Raw genomic sequence first — 25102 nt, 5'->3', positions numbered from 1 at the left:
ACTTAAACGAAGTTAAATCAAAGCAGAATCCACGCTACTGATGGTGAAAATGTGAATTTTGCAGCCACAGGACGCGCTATCCACCAATAGCTTCTAAAAATTCGACATTTCATTCACTTTAGAACCTGAGCACGAGAGTTCAAGCGCAACTTGAAACAGACGATAGCCAGAACCCTCCTTATTCTAGGGCCAATCGAAAGTCTATTTTTGACAACCCAGACCAGGCACAAAATAACCTATCGCGCGTGAAGATCAATAACAACCAGGTACCACTTTCACGCCAATTAGCACATGCGAGGATATATAGTGCAATATAAACAATAACCGGGGATTTCATGGCAATTCTATTGTAAATTATCTCACTAGTTAAAGGATTATCCCATCTTGTACACGGGAAACTGAAGATTTTAAATAAGTTGCACGTGACCTCTACGCCCCGAATCCGTCAACTTCTTCTTCGCACCAAACACGTAAATTACCGACTACAAACACAAGCATGGCTTCAGGTATGTTCGACGAATGCCCTTCAGACATCCTCATTACTAACATTCAGTGGACAAGGCGCCGGAGACGGATATCAAGATCATCCGCAGAAAGCTCAACAGCTTTGTTGGTTTCGCCAACTTGCCCAAGCAGTGGCACAGAAAATCCGTCAGAAGAGGATTCTCTTTGAACTTTATGGTTGTTGGTGAAAGCGGTTTGGGAAAAACTACTTTGGTCAACACCTTGTTCAACAAGGAGGTTTTGGCTAAGGCAGCTGAGCCCGAGGAAGACGAGAATGTGGAGAACCCAAGTGGAGAGATTCCAGTGAGAATTGAGACCACAAAGGCCGAAATTGAAGAGGACGGCGTGAAGTTGAACTTGAATATCATCACGACGCCCGGTTTCGGCGACTCGTTGAACAACAGTGAATCCTGGAAGCCTATTGTGGACGAGATTGACCAGAGATTTGACCGCTACTTGGAAGCCGAGTCTCGCGTCAACCGTAGCCAGGTGCCTGACGAGAGAATCCACGCCCTTTTGTACTTCGTGGAGCCAACTGCCCACTCTTTGAAGAGCTTGGACATTGAGCTCATGAAGGCTGTGCACCAGAAGGTGAACTTGATCCCAGTGATCGCCAAATCGGACACTTTGGTGGACGAGGAGATCCAGGGTTTTAAGGAGCGTATCTTGGCCGACATTGAGCACCAGCAGATTAGCGTGTTTGAGCCCTCTGTGTATGACAATGACGACGAAGAGACTGTCACAAACTCCAAGTCTCTCATTGCGGCTTACCCATTCGCTGTGGTTGGTTCTTTGAACGAGGTCACCACCCCCGACGGCAGATCAGTCAGAGGCAGATCTTATCCATGGGGCACAATTGAGGTCGACAATGGCGACCACAACGACTTTGTCCGTTTGAGACAGTTGTTGATCAGAAGCAACTTGGAGGAGCTCAAGGAGAGCACGAACGAGAAGTTGTACGAAAACTATAGATCGACCAAGTTGCTCAACATGGGCATCGAGCAAGACCACACTGTGTTCAAGGAGTTTGACCCCATGACGAAGCAGGAGGAGGAGAGAGCCTTGCACGAGGCCAAGCTCGCCAAGATGGAAGCCGAGATGAAGGCTGTGTTCCAGCAGAAGGTGAGCGAAAAGGAGAAGAAGTTGCAAAGGTCAGAAGCCGACTTGTTTGCCAGACACAAGGAGATGAAGGAGAAGTTGTTGAAGCAGATCAAGTTGTTGGAAGACAAGAAGGCGCAGTTGGAAAAGCAAAAGAGCTTACCACAAGAACCGCCTGTGCTGTCGACGCCACAGAAGACCCGTAAGGGATTCTTGCGTTAGGTGACATGGGTAGGGCTAGAGTGAATATGTAATGAAAGATACCTCAGAGGCTTGTAGCATGCCTCGGTATGCAGCGAACAAAACCGCAACGATAACAAGGATGCAGCATCAGTCACAAGACCGCCACAGCAAGCGAATGTTAGACGAAATTGGGATTGAGAAGAGGTCACGAACACACTACACTATAAATATTCCATTGCAAGCCAGCAAGTGAAAAAAATAGAAAAGTATAGTAAAAAAAAAAAAAAAGGATCTGAGATTTTTGCCGGTGAGCTTTCATTCTGTACACCTGCACTATCACTCCCGTTACTTGCGCAAAGTGCCAGCCTGCGAGAAAAAAGTTAACTTACTAGACTTTTCTTCACCACCAGAGACCAATTGCCATGTCTGCCCCAGAACAGAAAGTCAACACTGGCGCCGAAGGCACCTCCACCAGCACTGCTCCTAAAAAGGACATTGCTGCCACCGTCCAAACCCTCCAGTTTGCCTGGTATGTTGGTCACGTCGTGACTGTTATTTCCACCATCTTCTACGCCCTTACCTACGTGAAGGTGTTCCCCAGATCTTACAAGTTCTGGTACTCCTTGGCTCTTTTGGGTGTCATTGAGTCGTTTGGCGTGTTGATCTTCCAGACGATCAAGAAGCATGGCTTCAACGCCCCCAAGTTGCTTGCTGAGGACAACGCCCAGTACTTGTTCTTGAGTGTCTTGCTTTTCATTGCTCCTCCTCACGTCTTGTTGACCTTGTTGGTTTTCTTCTTGTTTTCCACATTCCACGTTTTGTCCTACACCAAGCACTTCATCTTGCCTGCGTTGGACATCCCAGAGACCCACCCATTGTCCAAGAAGATTGGTGACTTTGTCGCCGCCAACAACAACAAGTCCATCCAGCTTGCCGCTCTTTTGGAGGTGGTGACCTTGGTTTGGTTGCTTATCCGTGTCATTACTTTCAGAAAGAGATCCTTGACGCCATTCCTCGCATACGCCTTGTTCATCAAGTTGAGATACGAGAAGAGCGCCTTCACAAGAAACTACTTCAAGCAGGCCGAGATCCGTGTCGAGAACCTCGTCAATGGCTCCGGCAACCCAGCTGTGAAGGATGCATGGTTGAAGGCCAAGGGTGTGTTCCACCAGGTCGGCTCTATTCGCTTCTTTGGCGAGAACAAGGACAAGGCCACTTAAGCCAATGGCATATAGCTTTTGACAAGGCCGCTTTCAGGTCATCTATGGCTGGCGCTGCGTCTGACTTAGTGGGTCCACAATGCGCCGCCGCCCCGCTTGTTTTCTGTTGCACTCTGTGCCTATCTATGTTGTTTCATTACTCAATGCCGTGAGAGACTGTAGCTGTTAATTATTTACGGTTGAATATCAAGATTCGGAGAGTACATTTTGTAAGTGCATGGTTGTAGTCCCTGATGAGGCAGTGGGGGAGACGGGTGATGTACAGCCTTTCACATGCTAGGGAAAAAATGGGGTGATTTTGATGCCATTTCAGTGGGCCTTCAATAAGTATTACTGAAACGTCACAAAAAGTTAAATTTAATAATTCTAGTATTGCTGTCAAGGAGTCCTCGTAAAAGGAAGCCACACTTTCACTACCGAGATGGCTGCGAAAGTCTTAATCGCATTCAGGCATGACACTTGACACTCCTGATGAGGTGAAAGAATAGGAGTTGAAAGGCTTTTTCAGAAATTTGTCGAAAAGCCGTAAAGAAGAATGTCTCGTTCTTCGTATTCTCTCGAGCTATTTACATTCTTTGAGTTTTGTGCTGAAAGACTTGAATCAAACTGTTCAATCTTAACTCTGCAAAATTTGCATATTACATCAGAAGAGACTGTCACTTACCACAAATCTTGAAAATTTCAATGAACCTTCTGGGAAAGAAACGCTCTGACGCCTATTATTGGGCGTGTAAAGCCATTGTCCCAAGATGATGGAGCCTAGTTGCAGTCACTAGACCTTGCACTGGTCAATCGTGATGTAATTTTTTTTAATATTATTGGCAATTTATTACTCCTTCGAGTATAGACCTCATAGACTCTATTTTTCAGGCTCCAAGTGCTGTTACCAAGAGAGAACTTTCAACAGCCTCACTATTTGCTGAACATGCGAGATAGAAGGTGCCTTCAGGAGGAAAAAATCACCTAAAAGACTGGAGGTGCCGAATTGGGTCAGATCGGGCTTAAAAGCCACCATAAAGCTTTGCGTAACATCAAAAGCACTATGTGTGAGTTTGGTGAGAAAATACTTATTTTTGAGACAATGAGATCGGACTAAAGTCTCTTGATTGCACGATTTATTTTACCAGGGTACTGATGGTGTCAAGGAAGCCTGGTTAGCTCAATCGGTAGAGCATTTGACTCTTAATCTTCTAAGGTCAATCAAAAGGTTGCGGGTTCGAGCCCCGCATCGGGCTTACTTTTTTGCTTTTGCCCTAGGTCGACTGATTGTGGCACCTGGATTCATTTTTGTAACTCTTCAAGATTAACGGCTTCGGCGGGTGTGTAGCCGAAATCGCCCACTTACTTTAGTCCTCTCTACCGTTCCATGAGATCCGGATGCGATTTTCAGTCTGGGCGCCGAATTTTTCAGGCTATGACGTAGCCCACATGTGTATGTAAGCCAATCAGAATCCTACGTTTGAGACCCTTCACAGATTTCTGGCAACAAGCTACAGACCTAGCAATTGATTAAATTTAGACCCGGTCCCCAGATTGCTGTGCAACAGAAAGCCTCGTACTGGACAATAGCGATGCGAGCAAAAGCTAGAACATTCTATGAGTTTCACATCTTGCTTCTTGCCGGCCCTCAAACCTCTACAGTGTAATTCTGATGGTTCCGTATCTCCAGCTTCCCGATTTAGATAATTACATCATAAATTTTTCCGGAACATACTGGAGTCTTCTGGAGAATTCCAGTTGGTGCCATGCGGCATTCTGCAGGAAGAATCTTCTTTCCACTTCCAGGGCATCGGTTGGTATTGCATGCACGTCTTTCGCAGCCATTAGTATGGAACCCTTTGGAAGCTTCTTCGACGCTACGCATAGGATATATAAGAGGCCCCCGGCACGCACATCAATTTCCTTTCTTACCTAACTTTTTTATATTACATCATGTCTAAAGCTGTCGGTATTGACTTGGGTACTACGTACTCGTGTGTCGCTCACTTCGCCAACGACCGTGTGGAGATCATTGCCAACGATCAGGGTAACAGAACTACCCCTTCTTTCGTTGCCTTCACTGACTCTGAGAGATTGATTGGTGATGCCGCCAAGAACCAGGCCGCCATGAACCCAGCTAACACCGTCTTCGACGCCAAGAGACTTATTGGTCGTAAGTTCGACGATGCTGAGGTCCAGGGTGACGCTAAGCACTTCCCTTTCAAGATTGTCGACAAGGGTGGTAAGCCAAACATCCAGGTTGAGTACAAGGGTGAGACCAAGGTCTTCTCCCCTGAGGAAATCTCTTCCATGGTTTTGGGTAAGATGAAGGAGACTGCTGAGTCTTTCTTGGGTACCACTGTCAACGACGCCGTTGTCACTGTCCCAGCTTACTTCAACGACTCCCAGAGACAGGCCACCAAGGACGCCGGTTTGATTGCTGGCTTGAACGTCATGAGAATCATCAACGAGCCAACCGCCGCTGCCATTGCTTACGGTTTGGACAAGAAGGATGAGCAGGAGAAGAACGTCCTCATCTTCGACTTGGGTGGTGGTACTTTCGATGTTTCCCTTTTGTCCATTGAGGACGGTATCTTCGAGGTGAAGTCCACTGCCGGTGACACTCACTTGGGTGGTGAGGACTTTGACCACAGATTGGTTAACCACTTCGTCAACGAGTTCAAGAGAAAGAACAAGAAGGACCTCTCTTCTAACCAGAGAGCCTTGAGAAGATTGAGAACTGCTTGTGAGAGAGCCAAGAGAACCTTGTCCTCTTCTGCCCAGACCTCTATCGAGATCGACTCCCTTTACGAGGGTATTGACTTCTACACCTCCATCACCAGAGCCAGATTCGAGGAGTTGTGTCAGGACCTCTTCAGATCTACTCTCGACCCAGTCGAGAAGGTCTTGAGAGACGCCAAGGTTGACAAGTCTCAGGTTCACGAGATTGTCCTCGTTGGTGGTTCCACCAGAATTCCAAAGGTCCAGAAGTTGGTGTCCGACTTCTTCAACGGTAAGGAGCCAAACAAGTCCATCAACCCTGATGAGGCTGTTGCTTACGGTGCCGCTGTCCAGGCTGCTATCTTGTCTGGTGACACTTCTTCCAAGACTCAGGACTTGTTGTTGTTGGATGTTGCTCCATTGTCTATGGGTATTGAGACCGCTGGTGGTATCATGACCAAGTTGATTCCAAGAAACTCTACTATCCCAACCAAGAAGTCTGAGACTTTCTCCACTTACGCCGACAATCAGCCTGGTGTTTTGATTCAGGTGTTCGAGGGTGAGAGAGCCAAGACCAAGGACAACAACTTGTTGGGTAAGTTCGAGTTGTCTGGTATCCCACCAGCCCCAAGAGGTGTTCCTCAGATTGAGGTTACCTTCGATGTCGACGCCAACGGTATCTTGAACGTTTCCGCTTTGGAGAAGGGTACCGGTAAGACCCAGAAGATCACTATCACCAACGACAAGGGTAGATTGTCTAAGGAGGACATTGAGAGAATGGTCTCTGAGGCCGAGAAGTTCAAGGAGGAGGACGAGAAGGAGGCTGCCAGAGTCCAGGCCAAGAACGGTTTGGAGTCTTACGCTTACTCTTTGAAGACCTCTTTGGGCGAGGAGCAGCTCAAGTCCAAGTTGGAGGAGTCTGAGGTTGAGTCCGTCACCAAGGCTGCTGACGAGACCATTGCTTGGTTGGACGAGAACCAGACCGCTACCACTGAGGAGTACGCTGACAAGCAGAAGGAGTTGGAGGGTGTTGCCAACCCAATCATGTCCAAGGCCTACCAGGCCGGTGGTGCCCCAGGTGGTGCTCCAGGTGGATTCCCAGGCGGTGCTCCAGGTGCTGGTGCTCCACCAACCGACGACGGTCCAACTGTTGAGGAGGTCGACTAAATGTGTTGACCGGCTAGGTCTACAAAAGACTTACGGTAGATCTAAATATGTAATAGATTTAATGGGTATTGCGAAAGAGCTGTAAATGGAACAATCCATTGATATAGAGCAAGAAATGAACAGTTAAAAAAAATTAATTTTGTAGAAGCAAATGGTTATGTAGACTAGACCTTGGGCGAAATTTTTCAGTTACAAAGTCACGCAATCCTGCTGCAAAAAATACATGTCAGTATTGGAAGCCTTGGCGATTTTCGTCAGCTCATAACGAGAACTTCACCAATGCAAGCAAATGTGTTAGAGCATGAATGCTTACAGTAATTAAGGAAATATCCAAAAAAAGCAGATTCCGAGATTCCAGAAAATCCGGATTTTTCACCTCTCCTAATAGGGGAGTATTGTGCCCTATACGGTTTTGCGCTCTACAGCATCGCCACAGTGAGCACATGGCTACGCGTGTTGCGTAACGAGTTCTTCACTTTTCAAAAAAGTCCCAACAATATTAAAATGACTAATCCTATTCCGTAGACCCACTACCAACCGTAACTGGGTAGTTGCAATATGCTGTCCAGCATTGGTGCAGATTGATGTCGCCCTGTACACAACCGGGCTTCTTCCATATACCTCCATGGCGACGATAGGGTACTTTGGGTAATTTCTCACCCAACGGGTCCAACAAACCCACGCACGACGCATACATAAGCAGGTAAACGGAAGTACCTATAAATGTAGCAGAATCGACTCACTTTATTTTCTGCTCGCCTATTCCCCTCCTTTAAAAAAATATCCGCCCGCTGCTGTCAAGTCGTAAAACTACTAGACAATGACGTCTCGGTGATGCGCGTTCGAGGCCGCTAAACGAGCACCTCAGGCCACCCAACGGCGAGACACAATTGTGTTGATGGATTCTGAAGTGACATTATCGGCCAAATTCGCCAGTATCTCTTTGTTGTCTACTTCAATTCCACCAATCTAAGTCTATGCTGACGCGGCGTCGGAGTAAGCGAGCCCAATCGCCTGTATCTGGGGGGCCCAAAAAAACGGTGGTGGAAAAAATATATATCGTATAGCAGTAGCTTGTTTTTTCATCCGACGCCTTGCGAACCATTCCCCTCGCTGCCTCGGACTACTGCTTCTGAAGTTGCAACCATATCCCAGCACAAGAAATTGAAAATGACTTCGGCCCCATCCCACAAGGTGGTGCACGAGGCCAACAACGTCTCGTTAAGAAACACCCCAGACGAATTCTACCAAAGACAGCCCCGCCAGGGCCACATTACCTCGATCGACGAGTACCAGAAATTGTACAAGCAGTCGATCGAGAACCCAGACGAGTTTTTCGGCAAGCAGGCCCGTGAATTGTTGGCCTGGGATAAGGACTTTGATAAGGTTCTGGCTGGCGATTTGCTTCACGGTGACACCCACTGGTTTGTTGGTGGTCAGTTGAACGCTTCCTACAACTGTGTGGACAGATGGGCCTACGCCCACCCAGACAAAACCGCCTTGATCTGTGAGGCCGACGATGAGAGCGATTCTCGTACTTTGACGTATGCCCAGCTTTTGAGAGAGGTGTGTCAGACTGCTGGTATTTTGGCATCGTGGGGCATCAAGAAGGGCGATAATGTGGCCATCTACTTGCCCATGAACGCCCAGGCCGTTATTGCCATGTTGGCGGTGGCCCGTTTGGGTGCTGTCCACTCGGTGATTTTCGCTGGTTTCTCTTCTGGTTCCATCAAGGACAGAGTCAACGACGCCAACTGTAAGGCTTTGATCACTTGTGACGAGGGTAAGAGAGGTGGCAGAACCATCAACATCAAGAAATTGTGTGACGAGGCCTTGCTTCAATGTCCTTCTGTTGAGAAGGTGTTGGTGCACAGCCGTACTGGTAACCCAGAGGTCGCTTTCGACGAGTCCAGAGACTTCTGGTGGCACGAGGAGGCTGCCAAATTCCCTGGCTACTTGCCTCCCGTGTCTGTTGACGCCGAGGACCCATTGTTCTTGTTGTACACCTCCGGATCTACCGGAACTCCAAAGGGTGTGGTCCACACCACCGGTGGCTACCTTTTGGGTGCTGCCATGACCACCAAGTACATTTTTGACGTCCACCCTGAGGATGTTCTTTTCACTGCTGGTGACGTCGGTTGGATTACCGGTCACACTTACGCTCTCTACGGTCCTTTGTCGTTGGGTATCCCCACCATCGTTTTCGAAGGTACCCCAGCCTACCCAGACTACGGCCGTTTGTGGCAGATTGTCGAGAAGCACAAGGCTACCCACTTCTACGTGGCTCCTACTGCCTTGCGTCTCTTGAGAAAGGCTGGCGAGGCCGAGATTGGCAAGTACGACTTGACCTCGTTGAGAACCTTGGGTTCTGTCGGTGAGCCTATCTCTCCAGACATCTGGGAATGGTACAACGAGAAGGTGGGCAAGAACCAGTGTCACATCTCCGATACCTACTGGCAGACAGAGTCTGGTTCCCACCTTATTGCTCCAGTTGCCGGTATCACTCCTAACAAGCCAGGTTCTGCTTCTTTGCCTTTCTTCGGTATTGACGCTTGCCTTATCGACCCGGTGTCTGGCCAGGAGATCCACGGCAATGATGTCGAAGGTGTGTTGGCTGTCAAGAGCCCATGGCCCTCTATGGCCCGTTCCGTGTACAAGAACCACGCCAAGTACATGGACACCTACTTGAAGCCTTACCCCGGCTACTACTTCACCGGTGACGGTGCTGCTCGTGACCACGATGGCTACTACTGGATTAGAGGCAGAGTCGACGATGTTGTTAACGTTTCTGGCCACAGATTGTCTACTGCTGAGATTGAGGCTGCTTTGATCGAGCACATTGGTGTTTCTGAGGCTGCTGTTGTTGGTATCAACGACGACTTGACTGGCCAGGCCGTGGTGGCTTTCGTTGCCTTGAAGGACGAATACCTCACCACCATCAACGGTAACGAGACCTCGGAGGAGGCCTTCAACCTTAGAAGAGAGTTGATCTTGACGGTGCGTAAGGAGATTGGTCCCTTCGCCGCCCCCAAGTCCGTCATTATTGTCCAGGACTTGCCAAAGACTAGATCGGGCAAGATCATGAGAAGAATCTTGAGAAAGATCTCGCTGAACGAGGCCGACCAGTTGGGTGACATCACCACCTTGGCTAACCCTGGTTCGGTCGCGGGCATCATTGACTCTTTTGCTGCTCAGTTCACCACTAAGAAATAATCACATACAGTCACGGGACCACTAGGAACTAATTAGATAGAGTGCTATGGTTTAATAAAATAGAAATACCACGATCAACCGTGTATGGTGCACGTGATGAGACCTCGACTGTGTATATCAGAGCATCGAGAAGTACTCCACCGAGTATGGCTACCAGGCGCTTATTCTTGGTCTTTTTGACCGTGAAGTTGCTTCATTTGCTTATATTTTACCTTCTGCCCGGTCAATTCGATATTCTGTCCAATGTGCTTCTACAAAAATACGCCCCAGAGAAACACCTTATAGTGAACGGTATACTGACATCGATCAAACCCATCGACACTTTACTCCAAAACTTCATTCGTTCATTTCTAGATAATGTTGTCGATAAGTTTGTTACTTGGGATGCCGTGTACTTTGCGGACCTATTCGCCAATGGCTTGACTTACGAGCATCAGTATGTCTTCTGCCCTCTTTGGTGGAGACTCGTTAGAGTGATTCCAATCAACTCCGACGTGATTTTTTACCAGCGCTTGATATTTGCAACAGCGCTTTCAAACATTTGTCATTTTGCGGCCGCTGTGGTGCTCTATCACTACACATTCATTCTTTTCAACCAGGCCAGACTCTTTTCTCCACTGAAGATGGCAGAATTGACGGCATTCTTCTTCATCCTTCTGCCTGGTGCGGCATTCTTGACTGCTCCATATTCCGAGAGTATCGCTGCTTTGTTCAGTTTCACTTGCTTGGGCTTACGAGAGAAAAGTCTTGAATTCGTCGTGGGTGCAAAATCTAAGTCGGATACTAGAAAGGTGCTTTACGTGCTTAGCGGACTTGCTGCGGCACTAGCGTTTGGGTTCAGAGCAAACTGTCTTCTTTTAGGTCTCATCTACATCTACGATTTGGTCAAGTTCAATACCTCTGCGCCATGGCTTCCGTTAGTCGCTGGTCTGATCCTAGGTTTTGCTTTCCTTCTTTCGAATGCTTACAACTACGTCGAAATCTGCCTACCAGGCACCCGTGGTGAGTGGTGCTCTAAGACAGTACCTTCGCTTTTTGCCTATGCCCAGAGCCATTACTGGAACAACGGCTTATTCAAGTACTGGACTCCAAACAATATTCCCAACTTTTTATTTGGGGCTCCTTCAATTGGCCTTTTGGCTTTCAGCATCAAGTACTTCACCCACATCTATCCTGTGAACAGGATCTTGCCGGTTTCCTTAGTGGGTGGTGTCTTTCTTGCAGCACTCATACTATTCTGGCATGTTCAGATCGTCACAAGAATCCACACCTTCCTTCCATTGGTGTACTGGCTTGTAGCAGGATTATGGGTCCACAACGACTTCCCAATAGCTAAAAAGGTAATTTTTGGCTATTTCATAGTATGGAATGTCGTACAGCCTGCCCTTTTTGCGGCATTCCTCCCACCAGCTTAAGCGAGGCGGATAATCTAACCAATTTAGGCAGGCTTGTGCGCATCCTATCGGTTGCGAAATCTGGGTGATAAGATCTTTATAAGAGATTCAGGAGAACTATGAATTCTTGAAAATCTAATTTTTTTTATTGGCTAAAGTATGATCTCATTCTCAGAAATCAAGCTTTATGTTTACTTGATTGGAGCAGTTGGTCTAGCTCTCTACTTCAAGTCCCAGAAGGGATACAAGCACCTGAAGGGGTCCAGTCCCAAGAAGACCATCAAAAAAAGTCCTAATGAGAACCGTAAGAACGGTACATGGGTACCTGAAGATTACAAAACTCCCGTCCCTCCACCATACCCAAATTGGGATTACGAAAAGACTAAACCCTTGCCATACAGAGCCTTCAGAAACAAGTACAACATCACCATGGGGATCCGTAATATGGAATGGGATTCATGGATTGAGCTTGACAATGAGTGGCCCAAGTTCCATGACGCCAAGGTACAGAGGCTTGAAGAAAGAGGAACCGAGCTTTATGACACTAAGCCTGAAGCTCAGGCCGCTGTATTCGAACTCCTAGATGAATTTTGGGGCTACTTGCCAGTGAGATATCCCTCTCTCTTTCAGCAAACTCCAAGAGGTCTTAAGAATTTGAAGACAGGTGAGGAGTTCGTGTTCAGAGGTTGTAAGCCCAGCGATATGGCGGAGGACCCGATGGTAATGGCAGCAAAAATGGTCCAGGATGACTTGGCGATTATGATGGAAGGTCCCACAGGTGAATACTTTTTGAAAGCGGGTGCTATCATCCTCCCTGGGTTCTGGAGATTCAGAGACAAATTCGGTCTTTCGTTGAACCAAATCCATACCACCGGTGATGTGCCACAGTACAGGCAGAAGTTGCAGACGGGAATGTCCAAATTCTTTACTCGTCTCACTTGCGATAAACCAGTCGTGAGGAACAACTACTTCATTCAGCTCGATGATGTCTTAGGCTGGTCCAAGTCAATCGGTAATGAAAATTCAGACACTGTGGGATGGTACACCGCAGACAAGGCTACGACACCGGAGCAATTATTCTACAGGTCAGAAAGACAGAGTTTGAGAAGACTTCCTAAAACCGGAGCTGTGGTTTTCACCATCAGAACATACTTTGCTCCCATTACTGAAATCTGCAAAGAGCCATATATTCCACGGAGACTTCTAGAGGGAATCGAAAGCTGGAGTGATGATGTGAGGGAATATAGGGGATACGAAAAGTTCAAAGATGTCATTTTGCCTTATTTGGAAGAAGAGGCGGAAGAACAGGAGAGACGTGGTTATGTTCCAGGAACTGAGCCCGCAGTGTACCCATTTTAATTACGAAGAAAGCCTGAATATTCAAATCATCTTTTGATAAGAGAACCTTCAGAATGAAGGAATAATTATCCGATACTCAAACTGTAGTGAATTCTAGACTAGTGGGTGGTTTGACTGGGTGCAAATTTGTGCACATACCTGAGCACCACACATGTAAGTCCCCAACAAGACGAATCAGTCATGCCACTCAACACAGCGATTTGCCACCAAATGGAAACCTACAATGAACAAATTATGAAGTCGTGACGTTACTAATATACAAAACATAAATAATACATGGAACGAAGTAAATAGAAGGGGACCCGCTTAGGATCTCTCACCTCTCAATCTTCTGGCCAACTGGATGTCCTTCTTCTGGATGGTGACTCTCTTGGCGTGGATAGCACACAAGTTAGTGTCCTCAAAGAGGGAGACCAAGTAAGCTTCAACGGACTCCTGCAAAGCACCGATAGCAGAGGACTGGAATCTCAAGTCGGTCTTGAAGTCCTGAGCGATTTCTCTGACCAATCTCTGGAAAGGCAACTTTCTGATCAAGAGATCAGTAGACTTCTGGAATCTTCTGATTTCTCTCAAGGCAACGGTACCTGGCTTATATCTGTGAGGCTTCTTGACACCGCCGGTAGATGGGGCGGACTTTCTGGCGGCCTTGGAAGCCAACTGCTTTCTTGGGGCCTTACCACCGGTAGACTTTCTAGCTGTTTGTTTAGTTCTAGCCATATTTGCTGATGATGAGAAATTGAGGTGGTGGGAAGGGGATCTGTTTATATAGAATGTAGACTCGTGGGTGTGTGCAGGCTGTATACAAACACCCCGGGTCTCCGCAGCTTAACACTACTTTCTTTTGTGCCAACGAAAAGATAAAGAGTGCGACCAAAAGCTAGGTATACTTTTTACTCGCGCATAGTGTATATCATGGCACTGCGAAAAGACATCTTTTGGGGTGTTTCAAGCGCGCACCCGTACACCGGAAGCTCGTCTCAGGCTTGCTTCGCACACTGAAGCGACTTTTCCCGCGCACAGAAGTGTACAAAAAAAACCTGCCCCAGTATGCTCACTACGCATTACTATGGAAGTGGAGGCACAAATTGTGAGGCTCTTTACTTGGGTGCCGCAATCGGAACACTGAGAAAAAAAATGTGAGCCCCCCTAAGGACCCCCGGGTCTCGCCACCCACACATATATAGCGCGAGTCCGCTCGCATTGTAAAGCTCTTCTTTTTTTTTTCTCATATAACACACACATTTATTAAACATGTCTGGTAGAGGAAAAGGCGGAAAAGGTCTCGGAAAGGGTGGCGCTAAGCGTCACAGAAAGATCTTGAGAGACAACATTCAAGGTATTACCAAGCCAGCCATCAGAAGATTGGCCAGAAGAGGTGGTGTCAAGCGTATCTCTGCTTTGATCTACGAGGAGGTCAGAGGTGTCCTCAAGTCCTTCTTGGAGAATGTCATCAGAGACGCTGTCACTTACACTGAGCACGCCAAGAGAAAGACTGTTACTTCTCTCGACGTTGTCTACGCTTTGAAGAGACAGGGCAGAACCTTGTACGGTTTCGGTGGTTAAGTTCACTTCTGGGTATTTGTATATTATTGAATTTATGATGAATGAGAAATGCATTTGTAGAGTAGAGTTTGGTTTACTGAGAGCAAGTCTGGGGCCAATTTGTGGACTCAGTTGATGGTCGACATGGTCAAAAGGCTGTGATTGGCCTAGGCCTAGAGGGGAGTTGGAATGGTCATTCATAGTAAAGCGCTCGTTTTGAGGGGGGGTCAATTTGAGGCAATTGACTGCACAATCTGCCATGTGGGGCCTAGGCTTCCAATACAGCCAATGTATGGAGAGTTAAGCTGAGGGAAATCTACCTGAAAAACAGTCAAGATGGAGTCTGAAATTGAGAATGTTTTGCAAATCATTTCGTTGTTGTGGTGAAAACCGTGGTTTGTCTCTGGAATGTTGTTCATACCACATACCGCCTCAGGTGCCTCGCTATATGTCTACCATGTAGCGATCTTTGTTATGAAAATTGTGTGGATAGAGGGGTCATTTGCTGTGGATCTTTGACGCTTTACATTGGTTTTGCTGTGAGCAGCTGATAAAGGAGATTATAAAAGATCATTGCTTAGAGTAATGGATGGAGGTAGAAGGGCTGAATACACCGTTGTAGATCCTGATGAAGCACTGGGTTTACATTTGTAGCTTGCCCTAGTAAATTTTAGGAAGCAGTTTTCTGTAGTATGAGGTTTTTAAAGATGCTAAGCTTCAAGCTTGCTTTGGTTGGTACTCAGAGGTTGCAAACACTTGTCCCTGGACTCTACAGTCATTTGACCACCTAGCTTCACAAAAGCCAGCTGAAGTGTTAAATTTGATTCATAAGTTTTTTGTTCTCAAAGATGAAATAGGGGTTACTGTTTTCCGTGGTGAATTCCGTTCAGGTGCCACACCTAAATCGATGGATCCCAGATCTTGGGCCCTCCAGCGATAATAAATGATATCCTAATGCAGATTCTCTTCATTCCCGCCTGACTATAATCAAAACTAGCAACTATGAGATCATGAGTCATTAATTCTTATTGTCACACACCTATATCCTCCGCTAGACGGAACTGGTACTCAACCATTTCACACATTTGCAACCGACAAATCCTACACTGCTTTTCACTCTATTTCCATTCCCAAGATGCTAATAATACAATATCTAAATAAATAAAACCTCTAAGATGCTGTGGCTGATGCCGGGTATACGAATAACTCGAAAGACTATGCTTTCAAAGGAATGCCAGGAGTGCCCAAAATCTGAGCAACCTGCTCTCTAGTCATGCCCTTGACCACCACGTGGACGTGGCTGATCTCCTTAACGCTCTGGAGGGCTTCCCAGTTACGGAACCAAACCAAGTTCTCCCGGGGGATCCCGAGACCCTTGACGAACGTCTGGTCCACGTAGCGCTCTATAATGTTTCTAGTCTCCTTCGAGAGGTCACCGATGGAAGAGTTTGGGTCACTCTCGATTCTTCTCTTGGTCCACACACAGAGATGTGTGACGTCGTCTTCGAAGTAGTAAGGAAAGTCGTTTCTGACGATCTTGAGGTCATCCGGGTTGGTGAAGATGGGATCGCCGGAAGCTTCCACAGTGATCTTGTCGTCCTTGACACCGTCCAACTCCTCCAAGCGTCTCCAGCCCAAAGTCTGGGTGACAATGTGCCTAAACACAGTCAGATTCTGCTGCTTCAACAATCTCTTGAAAGCCAAGTAGCTCTCGGTCTGGGCCCCCAGGCGTGCAAAAGCATCAAGGTCGTTGTATCTGATAATATCCTTGACCTCGGGCCATGTGTATGGGCGTTCGGAAACTTTAGAAGCGGAAGGCATGTCTGGAGAGTGGATGACGGTGATGGGGATGCGGGTAGGTTGGATGGTGAGGGTAGAGGTCATCGTGCGCAGACCAGGTGGCTAGGAGAAAGCTACATCATGAGAAAACAGGGCAGAAGTCTTGTTTATATAGTTGTAGAGTGGCTGCAGCCGAGGTGGGATGACAGGAAAAAGAAACCGTGCGAAGAGGTTACATCTGGACCGGTGATTCCGTTGACCAGGTGTATCGACATGTACATGAAAAAATGTGGAATTTTTTAAACTTTATGTTTTTGCTGTTACTATAAATATTCAAAAACACTGTTTCCCTTGGTTATAGCTTTTTGGTGGCCGGAGAAGTGGGGTGGCCCGGTGCGGTTCAAAAATGTAACATGGGGAACAATACGGTTTGCATCCATGGCATCAGTGCAACCGTCTGCCCAAACAGGAAGCCTTGAAGCCGAAAAGAACAGCCGTGTGGCTCTACACGTTATGTCAAATGGTAGGCCTGAAATTGGCCATTTTTTCGAATTGTGGGTTTAGATTTATGGTAGACATCTAAATCATCTAGGTGTACTTGGTGAGACAGCTTTAGAGGATAGTCCAGAGGCTGGTTTATTATGATGTCTAGTTGTGAGTGGCATTGTCATTTCTGAGCCGCTTGGCGCAGAAGCTTAATCTTCCTGAAACGGCCCCAGATGGCCGTAAACGGTCCTTCAGGTTTGGAGCAAATGCATAGATAATTCGCCTAAGCAGGTTTCAGCTCTAAATATTATTTTATTTTTAAAAGAGGCGTTGCTGACGCGTTGAGGGCGTCAGGTTATCAGTAGAGACGTTTGTTTCAACAATGGTACCGAGGTATCTGACTTGGCTTCCACGGCATCGTGGCTGGTGAATTATTTCCAGAAGCAGCCGAGATCAATACATTGATTGTGTATTGTCTATGCTGGTAGTTTGAAAAATTGCATGGTCTTAAGGATGGAAACAACGGAATTTTGCCACACCTTGTAAGAGTCATAGATGTGGAATTGGACGAACCACCTTAGTGGCAAACCCGCCCAAGGCTCGTGAAATTATAGGAAAAAAGCTTCTGCTGCAATCAGCAATTAATAATGTCTTAAGAAACCAATTGCAGACTTTGCTGTCGATTTGGCTTCTCAGCCTCACCTGAAGCCGAGAGCCCCACATCGATCTGAAATCTTTCTTCTCTGCAATGCCCTAACCCAATGCCCTAGGCTTTCTACTCCAATTCAAAAAGAAAAATCAATTTTCTCGTATCATACTCTATAGTCTATTTGTCGTTCTAAAGCATGTTCTCAACCTTGTAGATCTGCTGAGCACTGTCGGCAATGGTCTGCTCAATGGAGATCAATGGGAAGTCCAAGATCTTTCTAGTCTTGTCGTTTACTGGAGTACATCTTGTCTTGATCTCCTCCTTCTGCGAGCCGGGCGTACCCACTGGGACGTTCTCAGCCTGCTTAGGGAACTTCTTGTGCAAAACGTCTAGTATGTCCTGCTGAGTGAACAGGCCGGTAATCAAAACCAAACGCTCATTCTTGGCCTCGTCCTTCTCAAAGGCCACTAGGTGAGCCTTGGCGACATCACGAACATCCACTGCAGAGGCATTGACAGGGTACACATCTGCACTAGGGCTCAGGAGCTTCATAGCGGCGTTGATGATTTCAGAGGAGGTGTTCAACTTCTCAGAGTTGAAGTCATCGGTGGGCTGAGGACCAAAAACGTAGGCTGGGTTAACAGTGGAAAGCACGAAGTTGGGGTTCTGTTCCTTGACAAACTCCCATGCTGCTCTCTCAGCAAAGGTCTTGGAACCGTAGTAACCGAGAAGTGGGTTTTCAAGAGCCTTCTCCCAAGTGATGTCGTTCCAGGAGGTCTCATCGTACTCCTTACCAGCCTTCAGGTCCATCTCAGCCGATGCAATTGCAGCGTAGGATGAAGTGACAACAACTCTCTTGATGTTGGAACCGTAGTCTTTGATGGATTGCAATGCCGACTTGGTACCACGGATAGCTGGCTGGAGCAAGTCTTTTTCAACGTCAGTGACATTGAAGTGGAAAGGCGAGGCAGTGTGCAAGAAGACAGTAGCCTCTGGGTGTTTCTTGACGAATTCGTCGAAGGCACCCTCCTCGGCAATGTCTTTCACAATCTCATAAGAGAACTTCTCGGGGTTACCCGAAGCTTTCTTGACGTATTCGCCCTTCTCAGAGCTTCTGACTGAACCCACAACAGTATAGCCCTGCTTGATGAGTTCTTGAACGGTGTGCAATGCGATGAAGCCGGAGGCGCCGGAAACTAAAACTGTGGTCATGATTATTGATGCTGTTTGTTTTATGATGATGAATTTATGGGAAAACCAGGGCTTTATATACTTGGAGCCGCAGTGCCGAGTAACCGGTTTTCGCAGCCATTGCTTCGTTTGTTGCAGATTATGACCGGAAACGGTCCGCATTGGGAATTTCTCCGAGACGCCTATGCATAACAGGAGCCCACTTACCGACCAAGCGTTTGTTCGAAAGACCAAATGTATAATGTACAATATACATGGTCATTACATTTGATTTATGATTTTCTTGGGTACCCTCTCGAACAATGTCGCTATTTTCTTTCGTGCTAGATCTCACTAATTGCACTGGAGAAAAGTGACCCTACAATTCTTAACCGCCATGCATATCTCCGGACCAACATACCAACGTTTTTTTCTGACAAATACGATTTCCAACGTGCATGAGCAGGCGTTTTTGACATGATTCCGCTTGGAAAGGTCTCGGAAAATACCAACAAACCATTCCGAACACGAATAATTGTCTGAAAATCAATGATTTTCAAGATTGTCACTGCCTTTGCGCTGCTGATCTATCACTATCAATTACCCTGGTCCATAGTTGGATAGTGTGGCTGGAATATTCTGTCTTTCTATATCATGAGCCAGATAGTTCCACCATTTCTGTTCAATTGTATTGCGGTCATGTAGCAATCTACACATAGCGTATTAACAATATAAGTTGAAAGCAGAGGCTCATGCCAAAACGTGAGATCTTACATGTAGACCAATAGTAGGAGACATAAATCAGTGAGAGAGTCAATTCAAGCTATAATTGATGAAAAGTATTATAATTGGCAGCTTTGAGACCTCTAGTCAATGATAAAGTGATATCTGTGAACCCTGATCTCCTTGTTAGGTGCCTGTGAGACCAAGAACTAGCCAATAACTGTGCATTTGACTCAATCTATGTAAGTAGTGTAGTTAACTATTAAAAATCGAAAGTTATTATAAAAAAGATTAAAAATAAAAACGTGCCTCGTTGTTGGGCTAATAACCATGGATACCACATCCGCGGTCTGATGGGTGCAAAACATAGTCGCATGAGATCAGTCCGAGACATCAGCGCATGTATGACATGCCCACACAAAAGAAACGAAATTGAAGATTGTGTCTAGGCTGAATTCCTCAGAAGATTCAATTATCAGAAAATCACGACTCAGTATAGTCACAAGATCTAACCGAAGACTCACCCGATGGTGCGCTGCACACACGTGATGGAAGCAAGTACTTATCAACTCCAGATCACTTCTCCATACCACTACTCCACCAATATGCATAAGTTAATAGTACTCCGCCACGGTGAGAGTCAGTGGAACCATGAAAATAAGTTTTGTGGGTGGATCGATATCCCGCTATCCGAAAAAGGCGAAAAAGAAGCGCAACATGCTGGTGAACTATTGAAAAAGTACAACATACGGCCAGATGTGATGTTTACGTCGATGCTTCAGAGGCTGATCAAGACGGGTAACATTATCTTGGAGACAATCGGTCGTATGTGGATCCCGCAGTATAAACTGTGGCGACTCAACGAGAGACACTACGGACTGTTCCAGGGTAGAGATAAGAACGAGGTTTTCAAGGAATTCGGCAAGGAGAAGTACCAATTTTATAGAAGGAACGTTGACGGCGTGCCTCCGGAGACCGGCAGTGTCCAAAACGATGATTCGATAGACGAGAGATACAAGTTCAGTGATATACCCGTTGAGAAATTGCCTCAGGGAGAGCTGCTTCGGATGACTATAAGAAGAGTGGTTCCTTATGTGGATCATATTGTGAAAAATGAAATCCTCAAACAGGATAGAGAGGTTTTGATTGTTACTCACGGATCTATTGTGAGAAGTCTCATCAAGCACTTCTGCAAAATGAGTGATGAGGCCATCAGCAAGATCAACGCACCTACCGGGGTTCCACTCGTGTTTGAGTTGGACGACCAAGGTAACTTAGTGAAAGAGATGTACTACCTTGATGAGGAGTTGGCTAAGAAAGGAATAGCCAAAGTGGCTATGGAAGGTCATGGTTCCCAATCGAAGCTTTAACTCAAAGATTGAAGACTTCAAAGAACCTAAAGACTGTTCAAAGAGAAAGGGCTAGTCTTGATTCATCACTTTGAAGCTTATACTCGTCGTTTTGATGCAACCTTAGGGAACCCCGATCGAAGCAATGCATTATGCATTCACCGTTAGATGGTCTTCGGAACTCCCGTAGGTCATCTAACCAGGGGTCACAGACCGGCAAATGAGCTCCGGATACATTTTCGGATACTTTTCAGTGCGTCCCTAATGTTCCCTGGGTCATTTCATCAATTCCAAGAAAGCCAGCCGTTCCCGTCCTCCTCCGCACCCGATAACCCCGGGGTCGAGGTAGCCATTGGCTTTGTTGCATCAGGGTGGCCAAACGCACAGCACAGATCCCCTGGTCCTCGACATCCCTTGATCTCATCTTTGTGACTGAAACAGCATTCTAGCCTCTCCAGCCGTAGGTTGCGACTGAGCAAGGAAGCTACACCACTGATGCATTGTCATTGAATTCGCAGCCATTTTCCAGATTTTGATTATAGACGGTTTCTTGCAGGCAAAGACGATCACAATAAACAAAGAGGTGCTACAACCCCCGGACTCGCCCCGAATTGGGGTGACTCACTTCCCAGCCGGATGGCAAAATAGCCTGGTCTACAGTATCCCATGCGGAGCATACAGAGTCCACGTGTGAAGCTCCATAAAAAAAAAAAAATCAACAATGATAGACGATTTATTAGGGTGGCAAATTTCATTGCTTTGCATCCCAAGCAAATCTTAACTGGTTGTGTATTATCAAATGAGTCATTTTGCTGATTCGGACAGGCATCGGAGAAAGCCAAATGCGGCGAGCAATTCGGCGGTAGCACTCGAGCAGGGCTAGGTTGGGCCCTTTTCGCGCTCGGACACGGAGGAAGTTTGTGACCCACTAAGTCACATCCACAGGGAGGGCCCGGGTCGCTACGAGGTAGAATGGTTTTATAGAAATTTGGATTGCACCATAGTAATGCTGGCGCTTTCAGGATCTTGCCAGTATAATTTATATTCTCATAGCTACTTTGTAACCCCAGTTTCATGGGACCTTGGTGCTTTTTCACCTGCGTTTCGCACCCAATATGTCTTATCTCAGTACTGAGGCTTCAGTGCTGCACGCCACCTCAGCCTGCATTAGTAAGCTCTATATATTTGCCACCATTTCTCAGTGTGTTTTTTTTTACACTATAGCTTTTTACTTTTATACCACTTTCGCCACCCACACCACGTATCACGTCTGGTGTGTCTACTGAGTTCATTTCTGAATTCCGTACTTCTAAAAAGCTATTTTTACTTCCCAGCACTCGAAGCCCTTCGCTATCTTTCCATAAGCTTCTGTGGAATCGACAGCCGAATCTTCGACCCAAACTCCCCCTAACACTCGTTTTTTCGCCTTGTCAGACCTGTCTAGACAGACCTTTCAAACCGTCGAAGAAATAATGACCTCCTTGGCAGTGTTACCCCCTCTCAAGAAGACTATAACAGATGTTATGGATGACGACTTGTACCAGCCCGCCCCTGGTGGCATGGCTGGCACTTCGCCATCGTTGAACCCCGCTCAGAATCCATCTTCCGCTGCACAGACCTTGTCAAACTTGCTCAATATCCCTGAGTCGTTTGTCGAGCACTACAACCGTGTCAACGGCTCCAGCTCACAGGTGAATTCCACGATTCCAAACCTTTTCCTTGACTCCAACGACTACTCCAAATACGACACCGATGCATTGAACCAGAACGCTGCTAGCGATGACCTACTACCCGACAACAACGCTCAGTTATACCCATCCCCATCCCAGCAGCATTTCGTCAGACCAGAGGTTCTTCAGAGAAACACCTTCCCCGCTAGAAGGAGACGCATCACAACGCTAGAGCAGCCTGATGTTGGAAACGTCAAGAAGTACAACGACGAAGATTTCTACTTGTTTAACACTGACATTCAGCCATCTTCATTGATGACTAATAACAGCTCATTTTACCCTAACTGCACCGACGACTCATTTTTCATCATGGACAGCGACCTAGATAAGTCTTCTCATCTAGGCACTGGCCCTGCAAGTGTTCCAGTTCCTGGATTCGAGAGTGATTACGTGATGATGGACAACCTCGCCGAGGAGTCCGACTTCAGTGATGACTCTGATGACGAGGATGACGACAACTACTTCCAGGATGATGATTTTGATGACATGATGGAATCTGCAGCTGAACCCCAGTTGCAGTTCCCATCCCCCGCTGGCTTTGCTCCATTCCGCTCGCCTCTCGAGGAACCTACCCAGGCTCCTCAGTTAGGTGGCTTTATGGAGACGCTACAGAGAGCTCCAACTTCTGATAGCATGGATTACGGCAGCGAGCAGGAGATTGCATTTAAGGCAGACAACGAAAACGTCATGGTTGAGGACCTTCACGGCAACCACAATCATGTTGATTTATTCAAGAGGGAAGACGAGCCCAGAAGCATGCCCCAGCAGCCATTCACAGATCACCACATTACAGCAGCAGAGATAACCGCCAACAACCCAACGCATGAATGTACCATGATCAATCCATCTACTGGAACGCCTTGTCACAAGCACTTCAGTAGACCATACGATTTGATCAGACATCAGGAGACGATCCATGCGGCAAAGAAGAAGATATTCCGTTGTGTGATTTGCGAAGGACGCGAGCATGGAGGAGCAGGTAATGGCAAGTCGAAGACATTCTCAAGAGGCGACGCCTTGTCGAGGCACATAAAGGTTAAGCACGGAATCAGCGGCAGGGACGCGGCTGACTTGATCAACAGCGCCAAGGAGAATGTTGAGTACCTCAGTGTGTGCTAAGTTTATTTAATATAGTTACGTTATTTTTTTTCACGAAATTCATATACATATGACCATTAACTGAATGTAGTTCTCTAGGATTAGTATTAGTATTCATCTATAAATCTATGACGAGGGGATGTTGTGCAAGGGGATTTCAGGAGCAGCCTGATCAGACTTCTTGAAATGGAAATATTGGTAAAGAATGACGAGATCCAAGCTCATTTGGAACAATGCTGCGAGTATAAATATGATGGAGATTTGAGACGTTCCGAAAAACAAGTAGCTCAATTTGGTAAGATCACCACAGAGCCACAGGACCAATAAAACCAGTTTAAAATCTTTGACCAGGCCGAGTCTATTCAAGAGCAAAATTTGTGGGAGGGGAAGGAGCGATTCGACGAAGAGACCAATGAAGCCAATGGTGGAACCAAATGCATCTGACTTTTGAAAGAACACAGTAAGAACCGTGAAAAGCAAAGTAAATTTGCCAATGAACAGCCAGTATTTGTGCTGCTCTATCCATTGCCAGAAACACCCAGGCCTTTTGTAGTAGACGTCAAAAAGCCGAAGGCCCTGCTTGCCCCAAACAGAGATCCACTGAAGAACTGACGAGATCAGGTGGATATAAAATTCTGATTGGTCGTACGAGTAGGGAGATACCAATGCTTTTGGAACCTGGCTTAGCTCCTCCAGCAAGTCTGGGAGCTCCGGTAAGTTATCCGGGTTGTAGTTCCTCGGTCTATACTTCAACGACGTCCTTAGAAGCAAACACTGGATAAAAACCATGGAAAATGACTGGCGTAGTAGCGATATTTCGTATGGAGTCACAAAGTAATATAGGATCCTGAGGATGGACAGCACAAGCATGGACAAGCAGATGTCGATGGAAAAGCCCATGGAGGACTTGTTTCTATATATTCCCCAGCAGGCCAACCCGTAGGTGAACAAGGGGGTCAGCAGGATGATTGCATTAGTCACCTTCTGGGCATCCGGAAAGTACTGGAAGTACTGGAGGTACTCCTGGGGAATGTAGGACTCTATCATTGACAGTGTAGTATCTAGAAATGCAGTGCGATCTACCATGAGAAGGTGAGGCCGGCTCGGTTGGTAAACAAAGGAAAAAAAAAAATTGTGAAAGGAAAAAAAAAAAGCGAACAATGAAATAAGTTTTCAGCAAGCTCCTATGGTCCAAGCATTCTGTTTAAACGAGAGGTGAGGCAGTGCAGTCGGTTCGGAAGTGGTCTCATCCCGGTGTCCAATGATCGGCAACAAACGGTATTGTAGTCTAAGCGAAGTGATAAGATTTGGGAGGGGTAGATCATCGAAGGTGCCCTTTTAGAAAAGAAGATATTTTGACATGAAAAAAGGCATCCTGGAAGTTTAGACAAGCTTGGTTGACAGCATCGAACGTTTAATCCTAGCTCCTTTTATGAGGCTTTCATTATTAGGGCGGTTGCAAAACGATGAGAAACTCCGTTCAAACAAAAAGCTATAGCTTCGAGCTTAATACAACGAGCTAGTGTACCCAACACTCCATACAAAACTGGTCTATGAGCTGCTTATTACACTAAGGTCTCTACACTGCTACGATTTACCGAGACCAGATGTTCGCGAGGGAATCTAGCCTATCAAAGTAGCTTATCTCTTCAATTATGTCAACCAGAGTTTTTCCGAAATTTTCCAGACCTCGAGGCTGGCCCTTAAATCCGTCTCCGTTCATCCATCGTGGTCCAAT

General features: G+C 46.6%; 12 protein-coding genes and 1 non-coding gene across 13 annotated transcripts; 9 read left to right on the top strand and 4 right to left on the bottom strand.

The window, feature by feature from the left end:
• Window positions 1-496: 496 nt before the first annotated feature.
• Window positions 497-1824, top strand: CDC3 (septin; the record flags this gene model as incomplete). The annotated part of the gene is made up of 2 exons (XM_024855684.1): window positions 497-506; window positions 554-1824. 2 exons carry the CDS (start codon window positions 497-499, stop codon window positions 1822-1824), a joined length of 1281 nt encoding a protein of 426 aa, XP_024715283.1.
• Window positions 1825-2207: 383 nt separating this feature from the next.
• Window positions 2208-3005, top strand: C7M61_000231 (nucleoporin; the record flags this gene model as incomplete). Its single annotated transcript, XM_024855683.1, has 1 exon — window positions 2208-3005. One exon carries the CDS (start codon window positions 2208-2210, stop codon window positions 3003-3005), a length of 798 nt encoding a protein of 265 aa, XP_024715282.1.
• A 1148-nt stretch (window positions 3006-4153) lies between these two features.
• C7M61_000230 lies at window positions 4154-4240 on the top strand. The gene has a single exon. It is a non-coding gene; the product is annotated as a tRNA-Lys (tRNA).
• Window positions 4241-4937: 697 nt separating this feature from the next.
• SSA2 (Hsp70 family chaperone) lies at window positions 4938-6872 on the top strand (the record flags this gene model as incomplete). The annotated part of the gene is made up of 1 exon (XM_024855682.1): window positions 4938-6872. One exon carries the CDS (start codon window positions 4938-4940, stop codon window positions 6870-6872), a length of 1935 nt encoding a protein of 644 aa, XP_024715281.1.
• Window positions 6873-8042: 1170 nt separating this feature from the next.
• On the top strand, window positions 8043-10085 carry ACS2 (acetate--CoA ligase; the record flags this gene model as incomplete). The annotated part of the gene is made up of 1 exon (XM_024855681.1): window positions 8043-10085. One exon carries the CDS (start codon window positions 8043-8045, stop codon window positions 10083-10085), a length of 2043 nt encoding a protein of 680 aa, XP_024715280.1.
• Window positions 10086-10231: 146 nt separating this feature from the next.
• C7M61_000227 (uncharacterized protein) lies at window positions 10232-12838 on the top strand (the record flags this gene model as incomplete). Its single annotated transcript, XM_024855680.1, has 2 exons — window positions 10232-11425; window positions 11663-12838. The coding sequence occupies 2 exons, from the start codon at window positions 10232-10234 to the stop codon at window positions 12836-12838; spliced, it is 2370 nt and encodes a 789-aa protein (XP_024715279.1).
• Window positions 12839-13144: 306 nt separating this feature from the next.
• On the bottom strand, window positions 13145-13555 carry HHT21 (Hht21p; the record flags this gene model as incomplete). The annotated part of the gene is made up of 1 exon (XM_024855679.1): window positions 13145-13555. The coding sequence occupies one exon, from the start codon at window positions 13553-13555 to the stop codon at window positions 13145-13147; it is 411 nt and encodes a 136-aa protein (XP_024715278.1).
• A 534-nt stretch (window positions 13556-14089) lies between these two features.
• HHF1 (histone) lies at window positions 14090-14401 on the top strand (the record flags this gene model as incomplete). The annotated part of the gene is made up of 1 exon (XM_024855678.1): window positions 14090-14401. One exon carries the CDS (start codon window positions 14090-14092, stop codon window positions 14399-14401), a length of 312 nt encoding a protein of 103 aa, XP_024715277.1.
• A 1194-nt stretch (window positions 14402-15595) lies between these two features.
• Window positions 15596-16264, bottom strand: GIG1 (Gig1p; the record flags this gene model as incomplete). Its single annotated transcript, XM_024855677.1, has 1 exon — window positions 15596-16264. One exon carries the CDS (start codon window positions 16262-16264, stop codon window positions 15596-15598), a length of 669 nt encoding a protein of 222 aa, XP_024715276.1.
• A 1219-nt stretch (window positions 16265-17483) lies between these two features.
• On the bottom strand, window positions 17484-18506 carry C7M61_000223 (SDR family oxidoreductase; the record flags this gene model as incomplete). Its single annotated transcript, XM_024855676.1, has 1 exon — window positions 17484-18506. The coding sequence occupies one exon, from the start codon at window positions 18504-18506 to the stop codon at window positions 17484-17486; it is 1023 nt and encodes a 340-aa protein (XP_024715275.1).
• A 1286-nt stretch (window positions 18507-19792) lies between these two features.
• On the top strand, window positions 19793-20557 carry GPM2 (Gpm2p; the record flags this gene model as incomplete). Its single annotated transcript, XM_024855675.1, has 1 exon — window positions 19793-20557. The coding sequence occupies one exon, from the start codon at window positions 19793-19795 to the stop codon at window positions 20555-20557; it is 765 nt and encodes a 254-aa protein (XP_024715274.1).
• Window positions 20558-22008: 1451 nt separating this feature from the next.
• Window positions 22009-23385, top strand: RPN4 (stress-regulated transcription factor; the record flags this gene model as incomplete). The annotated part of the gene is made up of 1 exon (XM_024855674.1): window positions 22009-23385. The coding sequence occupies one exon, from the start codon at window positions 22009-22011 to the stop codon at window positions 23383-23385; it is 1377 nt and encodes a 458-aa protein (XP_024715273.1).
• A 105-nt stretch (window positions 23386-23490) lies between these two features.
• On the bottom strand, window positions 23491-24411 carry C7M61_000220 (uncharacterized protein; the record flags this gene model as incomplete). The annotated part of the gene is made up of 1 exon (XM_024855673.1): window positions 23491-24411. One exon carries the CDS (start codon window positions 24409-24411, stop codon window positions 23491-23493), a length of 921 nt encoding a protein of 306 aa, XP_024715272.1.
• Window positions 24412-25102: the final 691 nt, after the last annotated feature.

This window comes from Candidozyma pseudohaemuli, assembly GCF_003013735.1.
Source record: "Candidozyma pseudohaemuli strain B12108 chromosome Unknown scaffold00001, whole genome shotgun sequence".
Taxonomy (NCBI): domain Eukaryota; kingdom Fungi; phylum Ascomycota; class Pichiomycetes; order Serinales; family Metschnikowiaceae; genus Candidozyma; species Candidozyma pseudohaemuli.
Note: the sequence above shows the minus strand (reverse complement) of the source record. Positions and strands in the feature narration are given on the sequence as shown.